At 42.2% G+C, this 21,226-nt stretch overlaps 1 protein-coding gene across 1 annotated transcript in view; it reads right to left on the bottom strand.

The window, feature by feature from the left end:
• Window positions 1-21,226, bottom strand: part of LOC121585755 (helicase SKI2W-like) — a 52,638-nt gene that overhangs the window by 19,221 nt on the left and 12,191 nt on the right. Inside the window, 7 exon segments of the mRNA XM_045226571.1 lie at window positions 10,378-10,588; window positions 10,905-11,031; window positions 11,343-11,478; window positions 11,603-11,704; window positions 11,929-12,066; window positions 13,720-13,851; window positions 18,725-18,842. Coding sequence (XP_045082506.1) covers window positions 10,378-10,588; window positions 10,905-11,031; window positions 11,343-11,478; window positions 11,603-11,704; window positions 11,929-12,066; window positions 13,720-13,851; window positions 18,725-18,842 — 964 coding nt within the window.

Raw genomic sequence — 21,226 nt, 5'->3', positions numbered from 1 at the left:
GTATATAACAAAGTATTGAGAAACTTTTGTTATTGACCAAATACTTATTTTCCACCATAATTTGCAAATAAATTCATAAAAAATCCTACAATGTAATTTTCTGGATTTTTTTTTCTCATTTTGTCTGTCATAGTTGACGTGTACCTATGACGAAAATTACAGGCCTCATCTTTTTAAGTGGGAGAACTTGCACAATTGGTGGCTGACTAAATACTTTTTTCCCCCACTGTATATATATATATATACATACATACATATATACACATATACATATACATACATATATACATACATACATACACACACATATATATATATATACATATATAGTGGGGAGAACAAGTATTTGATACACTGCCAATTTTGCAGGTTTTCCTACTTACAAAGCATGTAGAGGTCTGTAACTTTTATCATAGGTACACTTCAACTGTGAGAGACGGAATCTAAAACAAAAATCCAGAAAATCACATTGTATGATTTTAAAGTAATTAATTTGCATTTTATTGCATGACATAAGTATTTGATACATCAGAAAAGCAGAACTTTAATATTTGGTACAGAAACCTTTGTTTGCAATTACAGAGATCATACGTTTCCTGTAGTTCTTGACCAGGTTTGCACACACTGCAACAGGGATTTTGGCCCACTCCTCCATACAGACCTTCTCCAGATCCTTCAGGTTTCGGGGCTGTCGCTGGGCAATACGGACTTTCAGCTCCCTCCAAAGATGTTCTATTGGGTTCAGGTCTGGAGACTGGCTAGGCCACTCCAGGACCTTGAGATGCTTCTTACGGAGCCACTCCTTAGTTGCCCTGGCTGTGTGTTTTGGGTCATTGTCATGCTGGAAGACCCAGCCACGACCCATCTTCAATGCTCTTACTGAGGGAAGGAGGTTGTTGGCCAAGATCTCGTGATACATGGCCCCATCCATCCTCCCCTCAATACGGTGCAGTCGTCCTGTCCCTTTTGCAGAAAAGCATCCCCAAAGAATGATGTTTCCACCTCCATGCTTCACGGTTGGGATGGTGTTCTTGGGGTTGTACTCATCCTTCTTCTTCCTCCAAACACGACGAGTGGAGTTTAGACCAAAAAGTTATATTTTTGTCTCATCAGACCACATGACCTTCTCCCATTCCTCCTCTGGATCATCCAGATGGTCATTGGCAAACTTCAGACGGGCCTGGACATGCGCTGGCTTGAGCAGGGGGACCTTGCGTGCGCTGCAGGATTTTAATCCATGACGGCGTAGTGTGTTACTAATGGTTTTCTTTGAGACTGTGGTCCCAGCTCTCTTCAGGTCATTGACCAGGTCCTGCCATGTAGTTCTGGGCTGATCCCTCACCTTCATCATGATCATTGATGCCCCACGAGGTGAGATCTTGCATGGAGCCCCAGACCGAGGGTGATTGACCGTCATCTTGAACTTCTTCCATTTTCTAATAATTGCGCCAACAGTTGTTGTCTTCTCACCAAGCTGCTTGCCTATTGTCCTGTAGCCCATCCCAGCCTTGTGCAGGTCTACAATTTTATCCCTGATGTCCTTACACAGCTCTCTGGTCTTGGCCATTGTGGAGAGGTTGGAGTCTGTTTGATTGAGTGTGTGGACAGGTGTCTGTTATACAGGTAACGAGTTCAAACAGGTGCAGTTAATACAGGTAATGAGTGGAGAACAGGAGGGCTTCTTAAAGAAAAACTAACAGGTCTGTGAGAGCCGGAATTCTTACTGGTTGGTAGGTGATCAAATACTTATGTCATGCAATAAAATGCAAATTAATTATTAAAAAATCATACAATGTGATTTTCTGGATTTTTGTTTTAGATTCCGTCTCTCACAGTTGAAGTGTACCTATGATAAAAATGACAGACCTCTACATGCTTTGTAAGTAGGAAAGTGTATCAAATACTTGTTCTCCCCACTGTGTATATATATATACACTGCTCAAAAAACTAAAGGGAACACTAAAATAACACATCCTAGATCTGAATGAATGAAATAATCTTATTAAATACTTTTTTCTTTACATAGTTGAATGTGCTGACAACAAAATCACACAAAAATTATCAATGGAAATCAAATTTATCAACCCATGGAGGTCTGGATTTGGAGTCACCCTCAAAATTAAAGTGGAAAACCACACTACAGGCTGATCCAACTTTGATGTAATGTCCTTAAAACAAGTCAAAATGAGGCTCAGTAGTGTGTGTGGCCCCACGTGCCTGTATGACCTCCCTACAACGCCTGGGCATGCTCCTGATGAGGTGGCGGATGGTCTCCTGAGGGATCTCCTCCCAGACCTGGACTAAAGCATCCGCCAACTCCTGGACAGTCTGTGGTGCAACGTGGCGTTGGTGGATGGAGCGAGACATGATGTCCCAGATGTGCTCAATTGGATTCAGGTCTGGGGAACGGGCGGGCCAGTCCATAGCATCAATGCCTTCCTCTTGCAGGAACTGCTGACACACTCCAGCCACATGAGGTCTAGCATTGTCTTGCATTAGGAGGAACCCAGGGCCAACCACACCAGCATATGGTCTCACAAGGAGTCTGAGGATCTCATCTCGGTACCTAATGGCAGTCAGGCTACCTCTGGCGAGCACATGGAGGGCTGTGCGGCCCCCCAAAGAAATGCCACCCCACACCATGACTGACCCACCGCCAAACCGGTCATGCTGGAGGATGTTGCAGGCAGCAGAACGTTCTCCACGGCGTCTCCAGACTCTGTCACGTCTGTCACGTGCTCAGTGTGAACCTGCTTTCATCTGTGAAGAGCACAGGGCGCCAGTGCCGAATTTGCCAATATTGGTGTTCTCTGGCAAATGCCAAACGTCCTGCACGGTGTTGGGCTGTAAGCACAACCCCCACCTGTGGACGTCGGGCCCTCATACCACCCTCATGGAGTCTGTTTCTGACCGTTTGAGCAGACACATGCACATTTGTGGCCTGCTGGAGGTCATTTTGCAGGGCTCTGGCAGTGCTCCTCCTGCTCCTCCTTGCACAAAGGTGGAGGTAGCAGTCCTGCTGCTGGGTTGTTGCCCTCCTACGGCCTCCTCCACGTCTCCTGATGTACTGGCCTGTCTCCTGGTAGCGCCTCCATGCTCTGGACACTACGCTGACAGACACAGCAAACCTTCTTGCCACAGCTCGCATTGGATGTGCCATCCTGGATGAGCTGCACTATCTGAGCCACTTGTGTGGGTTGTAGACTCCGTCTCATGCTACCACTAGAGTGAAAGCACCGGCAGCATTCAAAAGTGACCAAAACATCAGCCAGGAAGCATAGGAACTGAGAAGTGGTCTGTGGTCACCAACTTCAAAACCAGTCCTTTATTGGGGGTGTCTTGCTAATTGCCTATAATTTCCACCTGTTGTCTATTCCATTTGCACAACAGCATGTGACATTTATTGTCAATCAGTGTTGCTTCCTAAGTGGACAGTTTGATTTCACAGAAGTGTGATTGACTTGGAGTTACATTGTGTTGTTTAAGTGTTCCCTTTATTTTTTTGAGCAGTGTATATATATATATATATATTCATACATACACATACACATACATATACACACATACACACACACATACAGTGAGGAAAAAAAGTATTTGATCCCCTGCTGATTTTGTACGTTTGCCCACTGACAAAGAAATGATCAGTCTATAATTTAATGGTAGGTTTATTTGAACAGTGAGAGACAGAATAACAATTAAAAAATCCAGAAAAACGCATGTCAAAAAATGTATAAATTGATTTGCATTTTAATGAGGGAAATAAGTATTTGACCCCCTCTCAATCAGAAAGATTTCTGACTCCCAGGTGTCTTTTATACAGGTAACGAGCTGATATTAGGAGCACACTTTTAAAGGGAGTGCTCCTAATCTCAGCTTGTTACCTGTATAAAAGACACCTGTCCACAGAAGCAATCAATCAGATTCCAAACTCTCCACCATGGTCAAGACCAAAGAGCTCTCCAGGGATGTCAGGGACAAGATTGTAGACCTACACAAGGCTGGAATGGGCTACAAGACCATCGCCAAGCAGCTTGGTGAGAAGGTGACAACAGTTGGTGCGATTATTCGCAAATGGAAGAAACACAAAATAACTGTCAATCTCCCTCAGCCTGGGGCTCCATGCAAGATCTCACCTCGTGGAGTTGCAATGATCATGAGAACGGTGAGGAATCAGCCCAGAACTACACGGGAGGATCTTGTCAATGATCTCAAGGCAGCTGGGACCATAGTCACCAAGAAAACAATTGGTAACACACTACGCCGTGAAGGACTCATGAAAGCACATGTACAGGGCCGTCTGAAGTTTGCCAATGAACATCTGAATGATTCAGAGGAGAACTGGGTGAAAGTGTTGTGGTCAGATGAGACCAAAATCGATCTCTTTGGCATCAACTCAACTCGCCATGTTTGGAGGAGGAGGAATGCTGCCTATGACCCCAAGAACACCATCCCCACCGTCAAACATAGAGGTGGAAACGTTATGCTTTGGGGGTGTTTTTCTGCTAAGGGGACAGGACAACTTCACTGCATCAAAGGGACGATGGGCAGGGCCATGTACCGTCAAATCTTGGGTGAGAACCTCCTTCCCTCAGCCAGGGCATTGAAAATGGGTCGTGGATGGGTATTCCAGCATGACAATGACCCAAAACACAAGGCCAAGGCAACAAAGGAGTGGCTCAAGAAGAAGCACATTAAGGTCCTGGAGTGGCCTAGCCAGTCTCCAGACCTTAATCCTATAGAAAATCTGTGGAGGGAGCTGAAGGTTCGAGTTGCCAAATGTCAGCCTCGAAACCTTAATGACTTGGAGAAGATCTGCAAAGAGGAGTGGAACAAAATCCCTCCTGAGATGTGTGCAAACCTGGTGGCCAACTACGAGAAACGTCTGACCTCTGTGATTGCCAACAAGGGTTTTGTCACCAAGTACTAAGTCATGTTTTGCAGAGGGGTCAAATACTTATTTCCCTCATTAAAATGCAAATCAATTTATAACATTTTTGACATGTGTTTTTCTGGATTTTTTTGTTGTTATTCAGTCTCTCACTGTTCAAATAAACCTACCATAAAAATTATAGACTGATCATGTCTTTGTCAGTGGGCAAACGTACAAAATCAGCAGGGGATCAAATACTTTTTTCCCTCACTGTACATACATACATACATACATACATACATACATACATACATACACATACATATCCTTTTTAAAAATATATATATTCCCCTTTATTACTTACCAACCCGCCACCCTTTCCCCACGAACTAGTGAACAACAACGCCTAGGCCTCTACTTCCAGCCCATACCCACTATCTACATTTTATGGACACAGTCAATTTTACAGTAATTACATTTTGTTTGTTCTTTCTCCTGAACTTCTTCTACTCTCAACCTCTCCTGTAATTTTTGTTGTATTAAAAAAGATTCTGCTAATGTCTCCAGTTATATAAAGTGTAGTAGAGTTGCATGAAATGTGTTTATAAAAGGCCAACATTTTCCTGTGCAAAGAAAGGAGAAGAAATGTAGGCTATCTGATATAGCCTAGGCCTACTCTATGCAACTACGCGCTGCATTGAACAGTATTTTTTTGTGAACAGTAATTTACTTATATTATTAGACTAAATTATGACTATCCAATCTAATCATCACATTAGGAATAGTAGGCTTTCTTACATACACTACCAGTCAAACGTTTGGACACACCTACTCATTCAAGGGTTTTTCTACTATTTTCTACATTGTAGAATAATAGTGAAAACATCAAAACTATGAAATAACACATATGGAATCATGTAGTAACCAAAGAAGTGTTAAACAAATCAAAATATTTGTTATATTTGAGATTCTTCAAATAGCCACCCTTTGCCTTGATGACAGTTTGCACACTCTTGGCATTCTCTCAACCAGCTTCATGAGGTAGTCACCTGGAATGCATTTCAATTAATAGGTGTGCCTTCTTAAAGGTTAATTTGTGGAATTTCTTTCCTTAATGCGTTTGAGCCAATCAGTTGTGTTGTGACAAGGTAGTGGGGGTATACAGAAGATAGCCCTATTTGGTAAAAGACCAAGTCCATATTATGGAAAGAACAGCTCAAATAAGCAAAGAGAAACGACAGTCAAGCATTACTTTAAGACATGAAGGTCAGTCAATACGGAAAATATCAAGAACTTTGAAAGTTTCTTCAAGTGCAGTCGCAAAAACCATCAAGCGCTATGATGAAACTGGCTCTCATGAGGACCGCCACAGGAATGGAAAACCCAGAGTTACCTCTGCTGTAGAGGATAAGTTCATTGGAGTTACCAGCCTCAGAAATTGCAGCCCAAATAAATGCTTCACAGAGCTCAAGTCACAGATACATCTCAACATCAGCTGTTCAGAGGGGACTGTGTGGATCAGGCCTTCATGGTCGAATTGCTGCAAAGAAACCACTACCAAAGGACACCAATAATAAGAAGAGACCTGCTTGGGCCAAGAAACCCAAGCAATGGACATTAGACCAGTGGAAATTTGTCCTTTGGTCTAGAGTCCAAATTGGAGATTCTTGGTTCCAACCGCCGTGTCTTTGTGAGACGCGGTGTGGGTGAACGGATGATCTCCGCATGTGTAGTTCCCACCGTAAAGCATGGAGGAGGTGTTATGGTGTGGGGGTGCCTATCCTGGTGACACTGTCTGTGATTTATTTAGAATTCAAGGCACACTTAACCAGCGTGGCTACCACAGCATTCTGCAGCGATACGCCATCCCATCTGGTTTGGGCTTAATGGGACTATCATTTGTTTTTCAACAGGACAATGACCCAACACACCTCCAGGCTGTGTAAGGGCTATTTTACCAAGAAGGAGAGTGATGGAGTGCTGCATTAGATGGCCTGGCCTCCACAATCCCCCAACCTCAACCCAATTGAGATGGTTTGGGATGAGTCGGACGGCAGAGTGAAGGAAAAGCGGCCAACAAATGCTCAGCATATGTGGGAACTCCTTCAAGATTGTTGGAAAAGCATTCCAGATGAAGTTGGTTGAGAGAATGCCAAGAGTGTGCAAAGCTGTCATCAAGGCAAAGGGTGGCTATTTGAAGAATCTCAAATATAAAATATATTTTGATTTGTTTAACACTTTCTTTGTTACTACACGATTCCATATGTGTTATTTCATAGTTTTGATGTCTTCAGTATTATTCTCAATGTAGAAAATAGTAAAAAAATAAAGAAAAACCCTTGAATGAGTAGGTGTGTCCAAACGTTTGACTGGTACTGTAAGTCTGCAAATGCGAGGAATGCTTTATTATATAAGTGCATTTTAATGGTGAATATTAGCTTCACCAAACTTAAAACCACACGCCGCCTATGTTAGAATAACTGCCCACATTTACTTTTCCTCAGCCACAAGATGAGTAACGAACAGCAAAATCACTAGACTATGTCAATCTACTATCCCCCATAGTAGAAAAGTTGACATATTCTATTGGTCAGCTTGTCGTTCTGTGCGAGAAAGAAAGCCTTTTCCAAACAGACTCTGGGACAGTTGTGGGACGATAGATCCTAAATTAATATAACCAGTAGGCCTAGGCTACAGTGGCTTGCGAAAGTATTCACCCCCCTTGGCATTTTTCCTATTTTGTTGCCTTACAACCTGGAATTAAAATTGATTTTTAGGGGGTTTGTATCATTTGATTTACACAACATGCCTACCACTTTGAAGATGCATTTTTGTGAAACAAACAAGAAAGAAGACAAAAAAACAGAAAACTTGAGCGTGCATAACTATTCACCCCCTCAAAGTCAATACTTTGTAGAGCCACTTTTTGCAGCAATTACAGCTGCAAGTCTCTTGGGGTATGTCTCTATAAGCTTGGCACATCTAGCCACTGGGATTTTTGCCCATTCTTCAAGGCAAAACTGCTGCAGCTCCTTCAAGTTGGATGGGTTCCACTGGTGTACAGCAATCTTTAAGTCATACCACAGATTCTCAATTGGATTGAGGTCTGGGATTTGACTAGGCCATTCCAAGACATTTAAATGTTTCCCCTTAAACCACTCGAGTGTTGCTTTAGCAGTATGCTTAGGGTCATTGTCCTGCTGGAAGGTGAACCTCTGTCCCAGTCTCAAATCTCTGGAAGACTGAAACAGGTTTCCCTCAAGAATTTCCCTGTATTTAGCGCCATCCATCATTCCTTCAATTCTGACCAGTTTCCCAGTCCCTGCCGATGAAAAACATCCCCACAGCATGATGCAGCCACCAAAAGCTCTATTTTAGTCTCATCTGACCAGAGTACCTTCTTCCATATGTTTGGGGAGTCTCCCACATGCCTTTTGGCGAACACCAAACGTGTTTGCTTATTTCTTAATTTAAGCAATGGCTTTTTTCTGTCCACTCTTCCGTAAAGCCCAGCTCTGTGGAGTGTACGGCTTAAAGTGGTCCTATGGACAGATACTCCAACCTCCGCTGTGGAGCTTTGCAGCTCCTTCAGGGTTATCTTCGGTCTCTTTGTTGCCTCTCTCTCTGATTAATGCCCTCCTTGCCTGGTCCGTGAGCTTTGGTGGGCGGCCGCCTCTTGGCAGGTTTGTTGTGGTGCCATATTCTTTCCATTTTTTAATAATGGATTTAATGGTGCTCCGTGGAATGTTCAAAGTTTCTGATATTTTTTTATAATCCAACCCTGATCTGTACTTCTCCACAACTTTGTCCCTGACCTGTTTGGAGAGCTCCTTGGTCTTCATGGTGCCGCTTGCTTGGTGGTGCCCCTTGCTTAGTGGTGTTGCAGACTCTGGGGCCTTTCAGAACAGGTGTATATATACTGAGATCATGTGACAGATCATGTGACACTTAGATTGCACACAGGTGGACTTTATTTAACTAATTATGTGACTTCTGAAGGTAATTGGGGTTGCACCAGATCTTATTTAGGGGCTTCATAGCAAAGGGGGTGAATACATATGCACGCACCACTTTTTCGTTATTTATTTTGTAGAATTTTTTGAAATAAGTTATTTTTTTCATTTCACTTCACCAATTTGTACTATTTTGTGTGTGCCCATAACATGAAATCCAAATAAAAATCCATTTAAATTACAAGTTGTAATGCAACAGAATAGGAAAAACGCGAAGGGGGATGAATACTTTTGCAAAGCACTGTACCTCCAAAAAACTTTAAAAAGCAATGAGGCTCATGCAACAGATCAGAACTTTTAGCATAAAATGTTGACAAACTATTATTTCTTAACATTATGAACGCAGCAATGAGCACAAGGCAGTAGGCTATGCACAGTGTGTTAGTTGTAATGTTAGTTCCTTAATGCAACTAGGGGGAAAACACCATTGTGAGATGTTTCATGTGACAGAGATGAACATTTCCGTTAGAAATTTTGCAAGAGTGGAAATTTAAGTATGCAACAACTGACATGGGTTGCTAATATAACTAGGCTTGTGCTTTTGGCTACTGGACAATGAAAGAAAGTTGTTTTAAAAAACCAATGGGAGAAAAAGGCTACTGGTTTCAATGGCCTTTGGAAGTCTTTATAAAATAATTGCCTGCACGTTTGGTTGGGTTTTGGCTAGGCTACTTTGAAGCAAGGTAAGACATGCCTATATGTAGTAAAACATTTAGGTTTCAAACAATTAAGTATATGTTTTCAAAATGCATACTGCCTCCAGCTCAATGCAAAGTGGTGTGACGTGCTGAAGCCTGCCTAGTTGCCTATGAACTTGAATGGCGAATGCGAAGCGCGCTTCAATTAACAGTCTTTTTTTTTAAAATGTTTACGTGATTGCCTTTAGTATTGTCACTTAATGATTGGGCTTATTAAAGCACATGTTTCACTCCAGCAGCAACAAACAGCTGTTTGAGCTCTCGACCTACATCGACTTGTATTTCAATCAATGAATAGGCTAAATTCTATTTAGCAGCTTAAAAAAATAATAGCGACCAAAAGCTGGCTATTACCGGATAATGGAAACAATGGTGCCCAAAGAAATTACAGTCTGACTAATTACTATTAGAAAGAAGAATAAAAAGAGTCCAGGGCGTGTATTCATAAAGAGTCTCAGAGTAGGAGTGCTGATCTAGGATCAGGTCCACCCTGTCCATGTAATTTAATTCATTATGATCGAAAAGACAGTAACGGATCCTATATCAGCACTGCTACTCTGATACACTTTGTCCTGGACTATAGATTGAAACAAAAAAAGAAGGAAAGGGAGAATGAAGTGGAAAAGACAGAGGGAAAGAGAGGAAGACAGAGGAGGACGCAGGTGTGTGGAGACAGTCAGTCTGTCAGACCGGTCTCTGTTCATTATACGAGTGCTCCAACATCATTATGGCAATATCAGGTCAGTGTTTGGAAGTGACACACACACACACATAAACACACGCGCACACACACCTGTTCTGAGAAGGTGGGTGAGTGGATGCAGTTGAAGTCTTTGAGGCTGTCCTGCAGAACGCGCAGCCTCATGGTGCCCTCCACCACATCCACACTCTTCAGCTGGAGGTCGTTCACCGCGTCAAGGGTCACCACCCCGCCTGGGTTGGCCTCCGCCAATCGCAGGAGCTCCTGGGATGCCGTGGAGATGGCTTGGCCCGGAGGATCAAGCCTGTGAGAAATGGAGGGAGGGAGAAAGGATGGAAGGGGAAGGAAGGAGAGAAAGATGAAAATAGACTCAAGAGTGGTGGCTCTTTATTTCTGTGCATTCAATGATATGTAGAGTGCTATTCAAAAAAGGAAGGCAGATGGATAGACACTGTTGAGTGGTCATGATGACATCACAGATGTAACCCCTCATTTGCATAGATAAACATGGAGCCATAATGTGCAAAAAGGCTGAAACATACTGTATACGCTACATGATAATGCATGAATGCACACACACACACACACACACACACAGTGTCACACACACACACACACACCTGAAGCGCGGCTGCTGCCTCTTGTTATAGTTGTCAATAATTTGGTCAGGGATCACCTTCAGGGTCTTGACTGTGATGGCTGACACGTCCTGTAGCTTCAGCTTCTGGACCGTGTGACTGCAGGGACCTATCAGCGGATCATATAGAACGTACACAATCGTTATTGGTTATTCAGTTTAAGCTTATGTGAGCTTGTTAGTTAGTGTTAGCATGTGTGTGTGTTCAAGTAGCTGTGTGTGTGTGTGTGTGTGTGTGTGTGTGTGTGTGTGTGTGTGTGTGTGTGTGTGTGTTTCAATTAGCTGTGTGTGTGTGTGTGTTTAGACAGCTGTGTGCGTGTGTATGGTGAGTCTTTATTGGTAAATGTGTATGTCTCTAATAGGGAGAGGTTGAGCATCAATCAGTGTGTGTGTGCATGAATATATATGTGCATGAACTGACCCTCAGGTATAAAGAGGGCAGTGTTGTAGAGTTGGGGGAAGGCACTGGCGTTGGGGCTGTCCCCTCCTCCCTCTTCGTTGCCTTTCTCACAGATGATGAGAGCAGTAAACGTACGATTCACTGAGTCGCTGGACACCTGGGAGAGAAATTAAAGAATGGAAGGATGAGAGGAGAAGTGAGAAAGGAGAATGATAACTGCATTACATGTCTTTGTCACCTAAAACAAGTTGCAGTCCACACACACACAGACACACACACACCTGTAGGACTCCGAGGGCGTTGAAGTGCTGTTTGTTGTTGACCACTACCACCCGTCCCACGGAGAGAGCCTTCAACCCATTCACAGACCCCAGAACTTCACACTGACAGATGAGAGATGGACAATTAGCTAATAATAGTGATGTTGTATATTTTTTCAGATGATGACACTTTTGCACAATCAATTATCTTGAGTTGTTTTGTGATGTGGTTTGAGCTTGAGTGTTCTGAGACAGTGTGTGTGTTATACATACGTGAGTGTCTGTCTGTGGGCACGTGTGTGTCTTTGTGTGTGTGTGTGTGCCTCTATACTATGTTGTGTGTGTACCTGCAGCGCCTCAGCGGTGATGCGTAGCTCAGTGACAGTGTAGTAGTATGGCAGTAGGTCAGACAGCTGACCCTCCGTGTCCAGAAGCGGGAGAGAGGACAGAGTCTGTTTCAACTGACCTATCTGCTGCTCATGGGCCTGAGAGAAAGAGAGGAGAAAGAGGACAAGACAATATATACTTTTATTAGTTCATATGAGCTGGAAATGTGTCTTCTGCTCCTCCGATATACACACACAAATACATACAAACGCAGGTTGGAGAGAGAGACTTTATGTAGGAAAATCATATAGATGAATGTAGATCCTCAATAAGCATAAATAAATGTGACAACAAATAGCCAAATACATTTATTTTTCACAATTCCTGACATTTAATCCTAGTTAAAATTCCCTGTCTTAGGTCAGTTAGGATCACTACTTTATTTTAAGAATGTGAAATGTCAGAATAATAGGCCACTCCAATACCTTGACTTTGTTGTCCTTAAGCCATTTTGCCACAACTTTGGAAGTATGCTTGGGGTCATTGTCCATTTGGAAGACCCATTTGCGACCAAGCTTTAACTTCCTGACTGATGTCTTGAGATGTTGCTTCAATATATCCACATCATTTTCCTTCCTCATGATGCCATCTATTTTGTGAAGTGCACCAGTCCCTCCTGCAGCAAAGCACCCCCACAGCATGATGCTGCCACCCCTGTGCTTCACGGTTGGAATGGTGTTCTTCGACTTGCAAGCCACCCCCTTTTTCCTCCAAACATAACGATGGTCATTATGGCCAAACAGTTCTATTTTTGTTTCATCAGACCAGAGGACATTTCTCCAAAAAGTACGATCTTTGTCCCCATGTGCAGTTGCAAACCGTAGTCTGTCTTTTTTTATGGCGGTTTTGGAGCAGTGGCTTCTTCCTTGCTGAGCGGCCTTTCAGGTTATGTCGATATAGGACTCATTTTACTGTGGATATAGATACTTTTGTACCTGTTTCCTCCAGCATCTTCACAAGGTCCTTTGCTGTTGTTCTGGGATTGATTTGCACTTTTCGCACCAAAGTACGTTAATCTCTAGGGACAGAACGCGTCTCCTTCCTGAGCTGTATGGCGGCTGCGTGGTCCCATGGTGTTTATACTTGCGTACTATTGTTTGTACAGATGAACGATGTACCTTCAGGCGTTTGGAAATTGCTCCCAAGGATGAACCAGACTTGTGGAGGTCTACAATTTCTTTTCTGAGGTCTTGGCTGATTTCATTTGATTTTCCCATGATGTCAAGCAAAGAGGCACTGAGTTTGAAGGTAGGCCTTGAAATACATCCACAGGTACACCTCCAATTGACTCAAATTATGTCAATTAGCTTATCAGAAGCTTCTAAAGCCATGACATCATTTTCTGGAATTTTCCAAGCTGTTTAAAGGCACAGTCAACTTAGTGTTTGTAAACATCTGACCCACTGGAATTGTGATACAGTGAATTATAAGTGAAATAATCTGTCTGTAAACAATTGTTGGAACAATTACTTGTGTCATGCACAAAGTAGATGTCCTAACCGACTTGTCAAAACTATAGTTTGTTAACAAGACATTTGTGGAGTGGTTGAAAAATGAGTTTTAATGACTCCAACCTATGTGTATGTCAACTTCCGACTTCAACTGTATCAAAAGCTGAATGGGCCTTTGATAAAGGAGCTCTGGTTTTTTAAATGTAGTCACATTTTTAAAACTGGTAGTCCTCATAGGTCGTGTCATGCATTATCTCTAGTCTTTTGTCCCAAGTGCTTGTGGGTTATGTAGTACAGTACCTGTGTGTCTCTGTGGCTCTCAGAGAAACTCCTCATCATCATGTCGGTGACTCGGAGGGCCTCCACACGCAGCAGGTTGAGAATCATGGTGTAGGTCAGCCTGAACTGGGATTGCAGCACTGTGGGCTTCCCCTGGACGAAGAAAGAAGACGAGTAGGCGGCCAGTACGTTGCATTAAACTTTAGTATTTACAAAATAATACATAGGAGCAGTCAGCATTGTACATCAGGACGCACAACTGCAACGCATTTCGACTACTAGTCTTCCACAGGCAGCATTGTAGACGGAAGGTGACGTGTCTCTAGAAATAGAGGTGGGGCAAGTAAATGTCACATGTCAGGAAAATAAACTATATACAAAACATATATATATATACACACACAACATGATCACGTCAGTGTATAGGGGCAACATGAAAAATAACGCACAGGGATGTATACAATGGAAGTGCGTAAAGGGTTAATGTTTTAGAGTTGTGTGCGTAAAATACAATTCATGCACTGTTGCGTAAAAGACAACGCACACCATCGCGATTAACAAAAAACTCAGAAGAACAAGGAAAATACACAAAAGGCTACTGGTCAAGTCTAGGAAGGTCTAGGTATACTAGAGAAAACAGTTTAGCTATAGTTGGTTTGTTTAATCCGTGGGGAGCGACAGTATCTAGGAGGTGGATCCATTTAGACTCTTTTTGTAGTAGGAAACGGTCAAAATCACCCCGTCACTTACCCTGGACGACAAAGAAGAAGTGTCATTCAAATGCATGTAATTTAAAATGAATGTCACTTTTATGTTGTATACACTAAATGGAGGTAATGGAGCAGGACCCTTTCAATGTCGATTGAGAAAGGTTAGTGCTAGATCACACAGGGTGGAGGTACGGAGGATGAAGTTGAGCATTTCTAATCATATAGACAGCAATTAGCAAAGCAAACAACTGTTATAGGAGCCTACATTTTTCCCTGATGAAAAACTCGGGGCCATAGTTATACACTAACAGTTAGCGATTAGCTACCACTGCTATCAAGCAATGACTGTTAGCATAAGGCTAAAACAATTTATCAGAAGACTGATCCAACAATTGATCAACAAATGGCAGTGGGCAGCGATGAGGGTGATAGGGAAATATGATCATGTTTTCTACAGTACAGTATAGAAACAGGAGGACCAATTCAGGATGGAAATAGTCCACTTCAAAGCCCCACATTAAACTCCACTCAAAAGCCCCACATTAGAGAGGTTGGTTAAAAATAAAGCCCTTGACAGTTTAATGAGGCACTTGTTTATACAATCTAGCATGCAGCAACCCTTGAGGAGTGTATGGCTTTTTCCTAAATGGCACCCTATTTCCAAACCCTACATAATGCACTACTTTTGACCAGTTCCCTATGGGCCCTGGTCAAAAGTAGTGCACTACATAGGGCATAGGGTGCCAATTGGGACGCAGCCTATATTCTGTACAACGGAGGAGCACTTAGAGGGCGAGGTAGATGGAACCTATTGAGGGATTTCGGATTTAAATACAAAATATGGGATTTTCATTATTATATCCTTGTTAGAATAGCAATCCCTTTCTAATTATATGAGCTATCCCCTCACCCATGGGAAAAGTAAGCCAAGTAATACACTTCTAAAAAAAGAACCGACTGTGATGTAGAGCAACGGTTCCTAAACTTTTCCTTTCCAGGGACCACCAAATCACTCTCAAATGTAAGCAGAGTCACAGAGTTTTTTAACATAGAATATTTTAGCGGTCAAATTTTGTATCAATTTAATCATTGAATGTAACAGACGGATGTTTATTAAACCATTTTAATTGTAAAAAGTAATGCAGAATTGTTTAAAAATCATTAATACTCCCAAATGTTATTCTTTTTTGAAGATTTTTTTTACAAAAAATAAATAATCACCAAGACTTCGTTCTGCTCTACGTAACCTGGGGTTCAGAGCTAGTATCTCATCCAATTCACAAATTAATGACAGCAAGGGTAAGTAAGGGCATAGTCTTGACCAAATTATATACACACATACATTTTTTTTTTTGCAGAAATTTGTTTACATCCCTTTTAGTGAGCATTTCTCCTTTGCCAAGATAATCCATCCACTTGACAGGTATGGCATATCAAAAAGCAGATTAAACAGCGTGATCATTACACAGGGGCACCTTGTGCTGGGGACAATAAAAGACCACTCTAAAATGTGCAGTTTTGTCACACAACACAATGCCACAGATGTCTCAAGTTTTGAGGGAGCGTGCAATTGGCATGCTGACTGCAGGAATGCCCACCAGAGCTGTTGCCAGAGAATTTAAAGTTAATTTCTCTACCATAATCCGTCTCCAATGTCGTTTTAGAGAATTTGGCAGTACGTCCAACCCGCCTCACAACCGCAGACCACATGTAACCACGCCAGCCCAGGACGTCCACATCCGACTTCTTCACCTGCGGGATCGTCTGAGACCAGCCACCCAGACAGCTGATGGAACTGTGGATTTGCACAACCGAAGAATTTCTGCACAAACTGCTAATCTGTGTGCTCATTGTCCTCACTAGGGTCTTGATCTGACTACAGTTTGGCGTCGTAACCGACTTCAGTGGGCAAATGCTCACCTTCAATGGCCACTGGCAAGTTGGAGAAGTGTGCTCTTCATGGATGAATCCCGGTTTCAACTGTACCGGGCTAATGGCGTTGTGTGGGAGAGCAGTTTGCTGATGTCAACGTTGTTAACAGAGTGCCCCATGGTGGCGGTGGGGTTATGGTATGGGCAGGCATAAGCTACGGACAACAAACACAATTGCATTTTATCGATGGCAATTTGAATGCACAGAGATACTGTGACGAGATCATGAGGCCCACTGTCGTGCCATTAATCTGCCGCCATCACCTCATGTTTCAACATGATAATGCAAGGCCCCTTGTCGCAAGTACACAATTCCTGGAATCTGAAAATGTCCCATTTCTTCCACGGCCAGCATGCTCACCAGACATGTCACCCATTGAGCATGTTTGGGATGCTCTGGATCGATGTATGACAGCGTGTTCCAGTTCCTGCCAATATCCAGCAACTTCGCACAGCCATTGAAGAGGAGTGGGACAACATTCCACAGGCCACAATCAACAGCCTGATCAACTCTTATGTGAAGGAGATGTGTCACACTACATGAGGCAAGTGGTGGTCACACCAGATACTGACTGGTTTTCTGATCCACGCCCCTACCTTTTTTTAAGGTATCTGTGACCAACAGATCCATATCTGTATTCCCAGTCATGTGAAATCCATAGATTAGGGCCTAATGAATGTATTTAAATTGACAGATTTCCTTATATGAACTATAACTCAGTCAAGTCTTTGAAATTGTTGCATGTTGCGTTTATATTTGTATTCCTTATTCAAAGCAACATATCATCAATTACCAATACATTCAAAATGGAACACAAATATACTAGGGATGGGCATGGTTATTAGAATATACGAATATCTGAACAGACCTTAATATCTGAATGGACCTCAGAATTCGAATACTTAAGAGAGTATTCTTTTTATTTTTATAACAAATCATAGGCCTATTTTAACAATTAAAAGGCGTTGTCTTAATTAAATTAAATAATCTACGTGGCATTGCTACATACAAGGAAGGATATACCATGACATTTGAAATTCTAAATTTAATAAAAACTAACTTTTGAATATAGTTTTTATGACATGAGCCGCATAAAAATACATACTGTAGCTTTAGTCTACACAGGTGTTTCAGGCGTGTAGCTTATTGTTGGCACTACAGTCAGAGACTCCATGTGTAGCAATGTGAAGTGGGAGATCTCTAATCAATGCAAAATGGAATTCAAATTCAATTAGTTAAATGAGAAGGAGTAGGCTACAATGATCAACAAACAGGAAGGCTGTTGTTTAATATGAATGGAGTTGTGGACAAGGACGGTGAGGTGGAGCATAGCAAAATAGCCTCAACTAGCTGGCTAGCTAACATCTTAGCTAGCTTCTTTACATTGATTTGACGCAGTAAAGACAGGCACTGCCAGATGGGATGATAGATAACCTATGGCATTTACAAGTTTGTCTAACTAGCACGAGTCAGTGGCTCCTTTTTCTCTCTCCCTCCCATGCACACACCACCGACCACTGCCGATCCCCCACCCTGCTGCAGCGCGCACAGTCTCTCCCGTGTTGTGTAGGGTGCGCAGAAAACAAGTGTCCAAGTTTAAACAAAGGACTATCCGGATATGTGTCAAAATGTAAATAGTGACATTTTTTCAAATGCCCATACCTAAGCTATACCAGCAGTAGATATTAACTGGAGTACTGTCTGGTCCAACATTACATTCTCAAGAAACCCAAATCACCCACTACAATTTTGCACACAAGTTATGTGACTCTGAAAAAACTTTTTCAGATGAACATAAATTCAACCCCTGTCTGTATGCTCTGCCTCCAGGGTACTCCTGGCACATTCATTCATATGGTTCCTTTTGGCAATCGGTGGCTTCATCATTATCAAGCATTTTGTCTAAACCCATTCCATGTCCTTCCAATGTGCTACTGCTTAATGATGATACTTCACTGAACCTAACATACAGGCAAAGAAGGATTTGGCTTGCTGGCCTAACAGCAGCCAAGAGAATGGTTTCCTTACGATGGCAAGCCCCACACATTCTGCCACATCAGCAATTGATTTTCTCATTCATGGACATTGTTCAACTTGAACTGTCAATCTGTTGGCTGCATGGTGCAAAGTCAGACAATATTAACATATGGACCACAATACTTTAAAATCCCTACTTTGATATATGCACTCAAGTAAGAGAGTCCTGCAGGTGGAAAGTGGAGGGGGATGGGGGGATAAATGTATATTTGTGTAACATCTGTTGGTTTGTGTTTGTTTGTCCTGTCAGCAAAAAAAGTATAAAAACTTGATCACAAAAATGTTTTATAACACTGATGTAGTGGTATTAAATGGAAGACAACAGTACATTCTGATGGAAGCCTTACCAGCATCATGACATGTAGGTCTCCCATGTCATGTACCCCTGACTTACAGAGGATGATGACAGTGCCTGTGGCATCCAGACCTCTCCTACCAGCTCTACCAGCCATCTGGATATACTTTAACTATTTGCACATTGTTACAACACTGTATATATACATAATATGACATTTGAAATGTCTTTATTCTTTTGAAACTTCTGAGTGTAATATTTACTGTTAATATTTATTGTTTATTTCACTTTTGTTTACTATCTACTTCACTTGCTTTGGCAATGTTAACACACGTTTCCCATGCCAATAAAGCCCTTAAATTGAATTGAATTGAATTGAATTGAGAGAGAGAGAGAGAGAGAGAGAGAGAGAGAGAGAGAGAGAGAGTGTGAGTGAGTGAGTGAGTGAGTGAGTGAGTGAATGAATGAATGAGTGAGTGAGTGAGGGAGAGAGAGAGAGAGAGAGGTTAGTCATACGGTACTAAGAGCTCTTAAACATGTAGAAAAACATTCATTCTATTTTCTCCTCTCCACTCAAACATCAGAGAGAGAGAGAGAGAGACAAGTTTAAAGTGAATGTCACATGCAGTGAAATGCCTTTCTTGCAAGCTCTAACCACAACAATGCAGGAATCAATAACAATGTAATACTAAAAATAACAGGGTAGAACAAAAACACACAAGCTATAAAAATAAGAACACGATAAAATAAGCATACTATATACAAGGTCAGTTCCAGTACCATATTTACAATGTGCAGGGATACTGGATTGATAGAGGTAGATATGTATAGGGGTAAGGTGACTAGGCATCAGGATATGATAAACAGAGTAGCAGCAGCGTATATGATGATTGTATGTGAGTGATTGTGTGTAGTCAGTATAAATGTATGTGCATTATGTGTGTGTGAGCAAATGATGGAGTGAGTGTACAGTCGTGGTCAAAAGTTTTGAGAATGACACAAATACTAATTTTCACAAAGTCTGCTGCCTCAGTTTTGATGATGGTAATTTGCATATACTCCAGAATGTCATGAAGAGTGATCAGATGAATTGCAATTAATTGCAAAGTCCCTCTTTGCCATGAAAATGAACTTAATCCCAAAAAAACATTTCCACTGCATTTCAGCCCTGCCACAAAAGGACCAGCTGCCATCATGTCAGTGATTATCTCGTTAACACAGGTGAGAGTGTTGACGAGGACAAGGCTGGAGATCACTCTGTCATGCTGAATGAGTTAGAATAACAGACTGGAAGCTTTAAAATGAGGGTGGTGCTTGAAATCATTGTTCTTCCTCTGTTAACCATGGTTACCTGCAAGGAAACACGTGCCGTCATCATTGCTTTGCACAAAAAGGGCTTCACAGGCAAGGATATTGCTGCTAGTAAGATTGCACCTAAATCAACCATTTATCAGATCATCAAGAACTTCAAGGAGAGAGGTTCAATTGTTGTGAAGAAGGCGTCAGGGCGCCCAAGAAAGTCCAGCAAGCGCTAGGACCGTCTCCTAAAGTTGATTCAGCTGCGGGATCGGGGCACCACCAGTGCAGAGCTTGCTCAGCAATGGCAGCAGGCAGGTGTGAGTGCATCTGCACGCACAGTGAGGCGAAGACTTTTGGAGGATGGCCTGGTGTCAAGAAGGGCAGCAAAGAAGACACTTCTCTCCAGGAAAAACATCAGTGACAGACAAATATTCTGCAAAAGGTACAGGGATTGGACTGCTGAGGACTGGGGTAAAGTCATTTTCTCGGATTAATCCCCTTTCCGATTGCTTGGGGCATCCGGAAAACACCTTGTCCGGAGAAGACAAGGTGAGCGCTACCATCAGTCCTGTGTCATACCATCAGTCCTGTGTCATGCCAACAGTAAAGCATCCTGAGACCATTCATGTGTGGGGTTGCTTCTCAGCCAAGGGAGTGGGCTCACTTATAATTTTGAGAACCAAGCCATGAATAAAGAATGGTACCAACACATCCTCCGAGAGCAACTTCTCCCACTGTCGATCCTCAACAGGCGAGTGGACAAACAAAACCCCACAAATTCTGACAAACTCCAAGCATTGATTATGCAAGAATGGGCTGCCATCAGTCAGGATGTGGCCCAGAAGTTAATTGACAGCATGCCATGGCGGATTGCAGAGGTCTTGAAAAAGAAGGTTCAACACTGCAAATATTGACTCTTTGCATAAACTTAATGTAATTGTCAATAAAAGCCTTTGACACTTATGGAATGCTTGTAATTATACTTCAGTATACCATAGTAACATCTGACAAAAATATCTCATAACACTGAAGCAGCGAACTTTGTGAAGACCAATACTTGTGTCATTCTCAAAACTTTTGACCACGACTGTATGTATGCGTGTTGGAGTATCAGTGTGCGTAGTGTGTAGGGCCCTGTGAGTGTGCATAGAGACAGTGCAAAAATAAGAATAAAAAACAAAAGATCAACTCAGATCGTCCGTGTAGCCATTTAGTTAGCTATTTAGTTAGCTATTTAGTTAGCTATTTAGCAGTT

The sequence above is a fragment of the Coregonus clupeaformis genome, chromosome 17, assembly GCF_020615455.1.
Source record: "Coregonus clupeaformis isolate EN_2021a chromosome 17, ASM2061545v1, whole genome shotgun sequence".
Lineage (NCBI taxonomy): Eukaryota > Metazoa > Chordata > Actinopteri > Salmoniformes > Salmonidae > Coregonus > Coregonus clupeaformis.
This window is presented reverse-complemented; position numbering and strand designations above follow the sequence as displayed.